The 11632-nt window shown below is 36.6% G+C and overlaps 1 protein-coding gene across 1 annotated transcript; it reads right to left on the bottom strand.

The window, feature by feature from the left end:
• Positions 1-1547: 1547 nt before the first annotated feature.
• Positions 1548-6803, bottom strand: LOC123258248. Its single transcript, XM_044718120.1, has one exon. The coding sequence runs from the start codon at positions 6801-6803 to the stop codon at positions 1548-1550; it is 5256 nt and encodes a 1751-aa protein (XP_044574055.1).
• Positions 6804-11632: the final 4829 nt, after the last annotated feature.

Consider the following 11632-nt stretch of genomic DNA (forward strand, 5'->3'; position numbering starts at 1 on the left):
ATAATAAAAATATATAAGAATAAAAGAATCCTCCTTGCTTGTCCAACTCTTAAGAAAAACAAAAGCAAAATAATATAAAATAAAAAATAGAAGATAGAAGACTAAAGGAAGAAGAGAAGAAGAACGGAAGAAGGAAGAAGAAGTTCCACAAATGAGATCATGAAAAAAAAGAGTCAAAATAAAATTAAAAGTAATAGACTTGAGGCGGAAACTTATATGGAACAACCAGAGAATCCAAACTTTAAATTAGATTTAAGAAAAACTAAATAAATATAATAAAAATATATAAGAATAAAAAAAATCCTCCTTGTTTGTCCAACTTTTAAGAAAAACAAAATATTAATAAAAAAAATAGAAGATAGAAGACTAAAGGAAGAAGAGAACAGGAAATGAAGAAGTTTGAAGTTCCATGAGATCATTATAGAAGAGTGAAAATAAAATTAAAAGTAATAGACTTGGGGCGGAAACTTATACGCCACAACCAGAGAATCCAAACTTTAAATTAGATTTAAGAAAAACTAAATAAATATAATAAAAATATATAAGAATAAAAAAATCCTCCTTGCTTGTCCAACGTTTAAGAAAAACAAAATAATATAAATAAAAAAATAGAAGATAGAAGACTAAAGGAAGAAGAGAACAGGAAATAAAGAAGGTTAAAGTTCCATGAGATCATTATAGAAGAGTCAAAATAAAATTAAAAGTAATAGACTTGGGGCGGAAACTTATACGCCACAACCCGAGAATCCAAACTTTAAATTAGATTTAAGAAAAACTAAATAAATATAATAAAAATATAGAAGAATAAAAGAATCCTCCTTGCTTGCTCCTTGCTGTCCAACTCTTAAGAAAAACAAAAGCAAAATAATTTAAATTAAAAAATAGTAGATAGAAGACTAAAGGAAGAAGAGAACAGGAAATAAAGAAGGTTAAAGTTCAATGAGATCAATATAGAAGAGTCAAAATAAAATTAAAAGTAATAGACTTGGGGCGGAAACTTATACGCCACAACCCGAGAATCCAAACTTTAAATTAGATTTAAGAAAAACTAAATAAATATAATAAAAATATATAAGAATAAAAGAATCCTCCTTGCTTGTCCAAGTTTTATGAAAAACAAAATCATATAAATAAAAAAATAGAAGATAGAAGACTAAAGGAAGAAGAGAACAGGAAATAAAGAAGGTTAAAGTTTCTTGAGATGATTATAGAAGAGTCAAAATAAAATTAAAAGTAATAGACTTGGGGCGGAAACTTATACGCCACAACCAGAGAATCCAAACTTTAAATTAGATTTAAGAAAAACTAAATAAATATAATAAAAATATATAAGAATGTGATGATTAACTTTATTTATTGAAATATAAGAGCTGGCTCAATCGCTTGATTTCGCCATCTGTCTAACAAAGCAAAGCAAAAACTCACACGCCGAACTTGCAATCGACGCTTCTCGTTCCTTCTTCTTCTCTACATAAACTTCTTGTGTGCCCAGTTTCCAAATCGAATTGTTAATTAATGCAGTTTTTTAGTTTTACAGTGACCGTTCATCAACATCCCGGCCTCCCCTGAAACACTGTTTCAGAATTTGGTAATAGGGCGAGCTTCACAATTGGACGGGTGGTTTCTCCAGTTGGAGTCCTAAGTCGTACAGCGCGGACCATTCCATCCTTCCCTGGATACGTTTCGATGACTCTTCCGAGAGGCCATGCTGCTGGCGGGGTGTGAGAATCCTTAAGGAGCACGATGTCATCTTTGGCCATGTTGACCGATTTGTTCATCCACTTTGGCCGATGCTGGAGTGATGTAAGATATTCCATGTGCCATTGTTTCCAGAAGCCTTGCAGCATAGCTTGAGTCTGTTGCCAATAATCCAAACGGTTGATTGGTACAGTTGATAGATCGCCTTCTGGTACTGTCGTGTAGGGACGACCAATGAGGAAGTGTGCTGGCGACAGATAGTTGACCTCAGTGTCCGAAGTTGAGAATAGTGGACGTGAGTTGACCACAGCTTCTATTTGGGCGAGAAGTGTGTGCATTTTCTCAAAGGTGAGGACATTCTTGCCAATGACTCTATGAAGATGCAGTTTGACAGAGCGCACAGCTGATTCCCATTTGCCACCCCAGTGTGGTGCATGGGGGGGAATGAAATTCCAGTTTATTCCTTCGTCTGCCAGGGCCTTCAGTACAGTGTTGTTGTGTTCGTCTGACTTCAAAAGAGTTTGCATTTCGTTTAATACCCTTTTTGCCCCGACGAAGTTTCTCCCGTTGTCGCTATACATTTGCGAGCATTTTCCGCGGCGAGAGATGAATCGTCTGAGTGCCGCCAAGAATGTGTCGGTTGTAAGATCTGTAGCCAATTCCAAATGCAAGGCAGAAGTGGCTAGGCATACAAATAGGCAGATGTAACCCTTTTCCTTGCGTGGATTTCGTCCCTTGTGGACCTTGAGGGTGATTGGCCCGGCGTAGTCGCAGCCAGTGTTTGCAAACGGAAATGCCTGCCGAACCCGGACAGACGGCAGATCTGACATGAATTGGTGAGATGTGTGTTGCCGTTGTCTAAAGCATTTTAGACAGTCATGCGTGATCTTTCGAATGAGGTTGCGTGCGCCAAACACCCAGTAGCGTTGGCGTGCGATCACGAATAACGCCGATACTCCAGGATGTAAGTGAATCCGGTGCTCATGTTCCAGAATGAGTTTTGTTATGCGATGAGATTTGGGCATAATTATTGGATGCTGCACATCCGCTGGCAGTTCTGAGTTACCTAAGCGGCCACCCACTCGCAGGAGTCCATGTTTGTCGATTTGCGGTGAGAGGGTGCGCAATTTTGATTTGTTTCCCAAATCTTGCTGGTTGAGGAGTCGCTTGTAGTCAGCTTGGAATTCGTCTTGGGCATGGCGAAGGTACAGGATCCGTGCGTCATGGATCTCCTCAAGTGTCAGCGTAGCGGTGTTGGATTTTCTGCGAGTGCGTCGGATGAACTTGAGAACGTAGGCGAGAATACGAAGTAGCTTCGGCCACGAGGAGACACGGTCGATCAGTTCATCCAATAGTGAGGTTTCAGTGTTGTATGTTCTCATTGTCGTGAAAGCGGAACCTTTTACTTCAGCCTGGACTTGTTCATCTGAAATGAAACTAGAATGAGGAGTGCTAGGTGTTTTTACCCATTCAGCTTCGGTTGAGTATAGCCAGTGTGGGCCCTTCCACCATAGGTTGTGGTTTACTAAGTCAGCAGCTAGCATGCCCCTTGAAGCGCAGTCAGCAGGGTTGTCATCTGATTTGACATGTTGCCAGTGATCTCGTGGAATAATGCCGAGGATTTCGGCAGTGCGGTTTGCGACGAAAGTCTTTAGTTTGGCAGGTATGTGCGAGAGCCAAGCCAAAACAATGGTAGAGTCGCACCAGGCGTAAACAGTGACGTTGTAGTTTTTCAGTGCAGCTTTGACTGAGTTGATGAGTCGACTTAGTAGCAGTGCGCCGCACAATTCCAGGCGTGGAAGTGATTGTGTTTTGAGCGGTGCAACACGAGTCTTTGCAGCAATAAGAGTAACCTGTATGTTACCATCAGGGAGAGTGACTCTACTGTAAACGGCAGCGGCGTAGGCTTTTATAGATGCGTCCGAGAAGGCGTGCAATTCAATTGTATCAGTAGAGTTGCCAATGTAGCGTGGAACCTCAAGTTCATTGAGCGTGTTGATATCGTTCTTGCATTTGAGATACCAATCTTCCAGGCTGAGCGGTAGCGGGCTGTCCCAGTCTAAGTTGAGAACCCAAAGTTCTTGGAACAGGATTTTGAATTGAATAACCACTGGAGCCAGCAATCCAAGTGGGTCGAAAATGCGAGACACGTCTGATAAAACTTGCCGTTTTGTAATCTTTCCCTCGCTGGGCAAAGATACCTTGTATGCCTTGTCCGTGTGCGGTTGCCAATGAATTCCCAAAACCTTGTTCGTAGTTTCGAGTGGACTGTATGATGTGTTGTTTGTGATTGTTGTCTCAGGATCGACAACGCGGTTGCTGTTGGAAATCCATTTTCCAAGTTCGAGTTGAGCACATGACATTAGTTGAATTAGTTCTTTTTTATATTGTAGAAGCTTTTCCTCGGTGTCAGCTCCTGTTAAAACGTCGTCAACGTAGAAATCTTCAAGAAGAATGCGCGCAGCAGTTGGATACAAATGTTGGTAGTCTCTGGCCAGTTGCTCAAGAACCCGTACAGCCAGAAATGGTGCACACGCAGTGCCATAGGTTACAGTGCAGAGTTGGTAATGTAGAAGTGGAGCTGAAGGATGTTCTCTCCAAACGATACGTTGATAGTTGCGGTGATGCTTGTTGATCCAAATTTGCCTGAACATCTTGATGATGTCCGCAGAAAAAACGTATTTATGTAGGCGGAAGCGTACGCATACATCGAACAGGTTTCGTTGAATGCTCGGCCCAACGTTCAGGGTGTCGTTTAAAGATTGACCAGAAGAATCTTGGAATGAACCGTCAAAAACTACTCGTAGTTTCTTTCCAAGTACCGGGTGATGTGGCATGTAGAATACCCTTCCATCGTTGGTGAGAATTTCGTCAGGGTTCATTTGGCGCATGTGGCCTAGAGAAATATACTCTTGCATGAATTTTACATACCGTGAGTGCAAATCTGCGTCTCTATGTAGACGGCGCTCCACAGAAGCAAAGCGTTGGGTTGCTCCCTGCAGAGTGTCAGTGAATTGTGGATCTGCATCCTTGAATGGAAGCTCTACGGTGTATCTTCCCTTGGAGTCGCGTGAGTGCGTGGTTTGAAAATGCTCTTCAACCTTAACATTTTCAGGATCATGGTGAGTGGTGATTTGGGAGTCCTCGATTTCCCAAAACCTTTGTAGAGTAGCATGGATATCGACTGTAGACAAAAATGACGTGGTGATTGATGGATTTTGATACGCAATCGATGTGATAACCCATCCAAAGATTGTTGAAATAGCTATTATGTTGCCTTGCGCATCCAGCTTCCTGTTGCCGGTTAAAATAGCCCATACAGAATCGGTGCCTAGTAGGACGTCTATAGGCGATGCCGAGTTGAATTCAGTGTCTGCAAGCGGAATCCCATTGAAGATCTCAAGCGCAGATGCATCAATGTTTTCCCTTGCCAGCGTAGATGTGATTTTTCCTAGAATATGAGCTTTTACTTGTAGCGAGTGATCAGAAACTCGAGACTTGATCGTGAGTGTGCTGAATCCCCTCGTGGTATCGGCCTTGATTGAAGAAATGCCGGAAATGAGAATCCGCCCAGGAACCCGACTAAGACCCAGTGCCTTAATACAGCGTTCCGATACATATGATAACTCCGAGCCCGTGTCGAGTAGCACCCGGCAGTTTGTGTATGTGCCTTGAGAGTTGCGGATGTGTACCAATGCAGTTGGCAAGGTACATGTTCGTCCTACTTGCCCATGTGACAATAGGGTTGGCGTGCGTAGTGCCTGTGACATGTGACTCGCAGTCACCGATGTCGTGTCTGGATCCTTGTGATCGCTTGAAGACGTGGATGTGATTTGACCCTCGTTGGTCTGCATAGCATGCGTGTGTATGAGTGTGTGGTGTCTGCTGCCACACTGCTGACAGTTGTACTTTGAGCTACAGTTTGATGACCTGTGACCTGGTTTGAGACAGTTAAAGCAGAGAGATTTGTGCTTTACAAAAGAACGGCGTTGGTCGATAGACAAACCAATGAATTGAGGACACTTAGACAGTTGATGCCCATCCGCATTACAATTCACGCATTTTGTCAGCGCAGCAGTTACCATGGCTCTGCTTGTCTTCTTATTGTTACCACCCTGTCTCGGTACAGGATCGCTTTGACACAGCTCAAATTCTTCACATCGTGCATCCAGGAACTTGAAGAACTCTTCGACTTTTGGTGAATTTGAAGCACGGCTTGCATCTACCCATTTGCGGCGTGACTCTGGATCGATTTTGTTCAGCAATAAATGGATAACCCAGCAGTCTCGGTCCATATGGCCAATTGAGTCCAATGCACGGATGACCTCATTTGCACCATCTGATATGCTACGCAATATGGATACCTCTCCATTGTTAGTCGATGGTAGCTCCATAAAGGTGTCCAACAGGTTGTGAATAATTTGCCGTGGTCGGTCGTATCTCTCGTTGAGGCGTTCCCAAGCGTTGTCATATGCCGTCTCAGAAATCGGCAAATGGCGTACCAAACTTGCAGCCTCGTCCACGAGGAACGATTTTAGATAGTGGTACTTTTGTATCTTACCCAGATGTTGCTTGCTATGTACAGTGCTTATGTACAGTGCTTTGAAGGCTGGCCACTCCTTGTAATTGCCACCAAACGGTTTTATGTGTATTTTCGGTAATTCTGTCTTCCTTACTGGCGCCGCGGCGTCAGCCTGGGTTGGTGTTGAAGTTGCTCCTAGGCGTTCGAAAAACTCTTGTTGTTGCTGCACTAAGCGAGAAATAGCGTCGTTGTTAGCTATTGAATCTCCTTCTGCATGTCTTGTTGGTGTTGTCGGCTCCTGTGAGCGCTTGAGGGAAAACAAAAGCGCACGGGCTTTTATGTACTTCGCCTCATACTCGTCGTAGTCATCCGCAGGATCAACCCAGCCCTCGACGTCGTCAAGCACGCTCAGATCATCTCCGGCAAGTTCGAAATCATTCCAAACCTTGTCGAGCCTGACTAGCAGTACCTCCACGGCGTCAACGCCGATTGATGCGGAAGAGTTTTCTGCTGTGTGTAGCAGTTTGGTGAGGCTGGATTTGAGACGGCCCCTCACTCCCTTTAGCCGTTTGAGTTGTTCCATCGCAATGGTGCTTTACTTTACTAACAATAACGAATCTGGCTCTGAAGGACCAAACTTCCTTATGATGATTAACTTTATTTATTGAAATATAAGAGCTGGCTCAATCGCTTGATTTCGCCATCTGTCTAACAAAGCAAAGCAAAAACTCACACGCCGAACTTGCAATCGACGCTTCTCGTTCCTTCTTCTTCTCTACATAAACTTCTTGTGTGCCCAGTTTCCAAATCGAATTGTTAATTAATGCAGTTTTTTAGTTTTACAGTGACCGTTCATCAACAGAATGAAAAAATCCTCCATGCTTGTCCAACTCTTAAGAAAAACAAAAGCAAAATAATATAAATAAAAAAATAGAAGATAGAAGACTAAAGGAAGAAGAGAAGAAGGACGGAAGAAGGAAGAAGAAGTTCCACAAATGAGATCATGAAAAAAAGAGTCAAAATAAAATTAAAAGTAATAGACTTGTGGCGGAAACTTATATGGAACAACCCGTGAATCCAAACTTTAAATTAGATTTAAGAAAAACTAAATAAATATAATAAAAATATATAAGAATAAAAGAATCCTCCTTGCTTGTCCAACTCTTAAGAAAAACAAAAGCAAAATAATATAAATAAAAAAATAGAAGATAGAAGACTAAAGGAAGAAGAGAAGAAGGACGGAAGAAGGAAGAAGAAGTTCCACAAATGAGATCATGAAAAAAAGAGTCAAAATAAAATTAAAAGTAATAGACTTGGGGCGGAAACTTATATGGAACAACCCGAGAATCCAAACTTTAAATTAGATTTAAGAAAAACTAAATAAATATAATAAAAATATATAAGAATAAAAAAATCCTCCTTGTTTGTCCAACTTTTAAGAAAAACAAAATATAAAAAAAAAAATAGAAGATAGAAGACTAAAGGAAGAGGAGAACAGGAAATGAAGAAGTTTGAAGTTCCATGAGATCATTATAGAAGAGTCAAAATAAAATTAAAAGTAATAGACTTGGGGCGGAAACTTATACGCCACAACCAGAGAATCCAAACTTTAAATTAGATTTAAGAAAAACTAAATAAATATAATAAAAATATATAAGAATAAAAAAATCCTCCTTGCTTGTCCAACGTTTAAGAAAAACAAAATAATATAAATAAAAAAATAGAAGATAGAAGACTAAAGGAAGAAGAGAACAGGAAATAAAGAAGGTTAAAGTTCCATGAGATCATTATAGAAGAGTCAAAATAAAATTAAAAGTAATAGACTTGGGGCGGAAACTTATACGCCACAACCCGAGAATCCAAACTTTAAATTAGATTTAAGAAAAACTAAATAAATATAATAAAAATATATAAGAATAAAAAAATCCTCCTTGCTGGTCCAACTTTTAAGAAAAACAAAATAATATAAATAAAAAAATAGAAGATAGAAGACTAAAGGAAGAAGAGAACAGGAAATAAAGAAGGTTAAAGTTCCATGAGATCATTATAGAAGAGTCAAAATAAAATTAAAAGTAATAGACTTGGGGCGGAAACTTATACGCCACAACCCGAGAATCCAAACTTTAAATTAGATTTAAGAAAAACTAAATAAATATAATAAAAATATAGAAGAATAAAAGAATCCTCCTTGCATGTCCATCTTTTAAGAAAAACAAAATAATATAAATAAAAGTAGAAGATAGAAGACTAAAGGAAGAAGAGAACAGGAAATAAAGAAGGTTAAAGTTCCATGAGATCATTATAGAAGAGTCAAAATAAAATTAAATGTAATAGACTTGGGGCGGAAACTTATACGCCACAACCCGAGAATCCAAACTTTAAATTATATTTAAGAAAAACTAAATAAATATAATAAAAATATATAAGAATAAAAAAATCCTCCTTGCTGGTCCAACTTTTAAGAAAAACAAAATAATATAAATAAAAAAATAGAAGATAGAAGACTAAAGGAAGAAGAGAACAGGAAATAAAGAAGGTTAAAGTTCCATGAGATCATTATAGAAGAGTCAAAATAAAATTAAAAGTAATAGACTTGGGGCGGAAACTTATACGCCACAACCCGAGAATCCAAACTTTAAATTAGATTTAAGAAAAACTAAATAAATATAATAAAAATATAGAAGAATAAAAGAATCCTCCTTGCTTGTCCATCTTTTAAGAAAAACAAAATAATATAAATAAAAGTAGAAGATAGAAGACTAAAGGAAGAAGAGAACAGGAAATAAAGAAGGTTAAAGTTCCATGAGATCATTATAGAAGAGTCAAAATAAAATTAAATGTAATAGACTTGGGGCGGAAACTTATACGCCACAACCCGAGAATCCAAACTTTAAATTATATTTAAGAATAAACTAAATAAATATAATAAAAATATATAAGAATAAAAGAATCCTCCTTGTTTGCTCCTTGCTGCCCAACTCTTAAGAAAAACAAAAGCAAAATAATATAAATTAAGAAATAGAAGATAGAAGACTAAAGGAAGAAGAGACCAAGTAAGCAAGAAGATGGAAAGTTCCACCATGAGATCATTATAGAAGAGTCAAAATAAAATTAAAAGTAATAGACTTGGGGCGAAAACTTATATGCCACAACCAGAGAATCCAAACTTTAAATTAGATTTAAGAAAAACTTAATAAATATAATAAAAATATATATGAATGAAAAAATCCTCCATGCTTGTCCAACTCTTAAGAAAAACAAAAGCAAAATAATATAAATAAAAAAATAGAAGATAGAAGACTAAAGGAAGAAGAGAAGAAGAACGGAAGAAGGAAGAAGAAGTTCCACAAATGAGATCATGAAAAAAACAGTCAAAATAAAATTAAAAGTAATAGACTTGGGGCGGAAACTTATATGGAACAACCCGAGAATCCAAACTTTAAATTAGATTTAAGAAAAACTAAATAAATATAATAAAAATATATAAGAATAAAAGAATCCTCCTTGCTTGTCCAACTCTTAAGAAAAACAAAAGCAAAATAATATAAAATAAAAAATAGAAGATAGAAGACTAAAGGAAGAAGAGAAGAAGAACGGAAGAAGGAAGAAGAAGTTCCACAAATGAGATCATGAAAAAAAAGAGTCAAAATAAAATTAAAAGTAATAGACTTGAGGCGGAAACTTATATGGAACAACCAGAGAATCCAAACTTTAAATTAGATTTAAGAAAAACTAAATAAATATAATAAAAATATATAAGAATAAAAAAAATCCTCCTTGTTTGTCCAACTTTTAAGAAAAACAAAATATAAATAAAAAAAATAGAAGATAGAAGACTAAAGGAAGAAGAGAACAGGAAATGAAGAAGTTTGAAGTTCCATGAGATCATTATAGAAGAGTGAAAATAAAATTAAAAGTAATAGACTTGGGGCGGAAACTTATACGCCACAACCAGAGAATCCAAACTTTAAATTAGATTTAAGAAAAACTAAATAAATATAATAAAAATATATAAGAATAAAAAAATCCTCCTTGCTTGTCCAACGTTTAAGAAAAACAAAATAATATAAATAAAAAAATAGAAGATAGAAGACTAAAGGAAGAAGAGAACAGGAAATAAAGAAGGTTAAAGTTCCATGAGATCATTATAGAAGAGTCAAAATAAAATTAAAAGTAATAGATTTGGGGCGGAAACTTATACGCCACAACCCGAGAATCCAAACTTTAAATTAGATTTAAGAAAAACTAAATAAATATAATAAAAATATATAAGAATAAAAGAATCCTCCTTGCTTGTCCAACTTTTAAGAAAAACAAAATAATATAAATAAAAAAATAGAAGATAGAAGACTAAAGGAAGAAGAGAACAGGAAATAAAGAAGGTTAAAGTTCCATGAGATCATTATAGAAGAGTCAAAATAAAATTAAAAGTAATAGACTTGGGGCGGAAACTTATACGCCACAACCCGAGAATCCAAACTTTAAATTAGATTTAAGAAAAACTAAATAAATATAATAAAAATATAGAAGAATAAAAGAATCCTCCTTGCTTGCTCCTTGCTGTCCAACTCTTAAGAAAAACAAAAGCAAAATAATATAAATAAAAAAAAAGAAGATAGAAGACTAAAGGAAGAAGAGAAGAAGAACGGAAGAAGGAAGAAGAAGAACCACAAATGAGATCATGAAAAAAACAGTCAAAATAAAATTAAAAGTAAAAGACTTGGGGCGGAAACTTATACGCCACAACCCGAGAATCCAAACTTTAAATTAGATTTAAGAAAAACTAAATAAATATAATAAAAATATATAAGAATAAAAAAATCCTCCTTGCTGGTCCAACTTTTAAGAAAAACAAAATAATATAAATAAAAAAATAGAAGATAGAAGACTAAAGGAAGAAGAGAACAGGAAATAAAGAAGGTTAAAGTTCCATGAGATCATTATAGAAGAGTCAAAATAAAATTAAAAGTAATAGACTTGGGGCGGAAACTTATACGCCACAACCCGAGAATCCAAACTTTAAATTAGATTTAAGAAAAACTAAATAAATATAATAAAAATATAGAAGAATAAAAGAATCCTCCTTGCTTGCTCCTTGCTGTCCAACTCTTAAGAAAAACAAAAGCAAAATAATATAAATAAAAAAAAAGAAGATAGAAGACTAAAGGAAGAAGAGAAGAAGAACGGAAGAAGGAAGAAGAAGAACCACAAATGAGATCATGAAAAAAACAGTCAAAATAAAATTAAAAGTAAAAGACTTGGGGCGGAAACTTATACGCCACAACCCGAGAATCCAAACTTTAAATTAGATTTAAGAAAAACTAAATAAATATAATAAAAATATATAAGAATAAAAGAATCCTCCTTGCTTGTCCAACTCTTAAGAAAAACAAAAGCAAAATAATATAAAAT

Source organism: Drosophila ananassae (genome assembly GCF_017639315.1).
Source record: "Drosophila ananassae strain 14024-0371.13 chromosome Y unlocalized genomic scaffold, ASM1763931v2 tig00000155, whole genome shotgun sequence".
NCBI classification, from domain to species: Eukaryota; Metazoa; Arthropoda; class Insecta; order Diptera; family Drosophilidae; genus Drosophila; species Drosophila ananassae.

Coding starts and splice junctions, on each gene's coding strand:
- LOC123258248 (XM_044718120.1), bottom strand. CDS start 6,803: ATGGAACAACTCAAACGGCTAAAGGGAGTGAGGGGCCGTCTCAAATCC.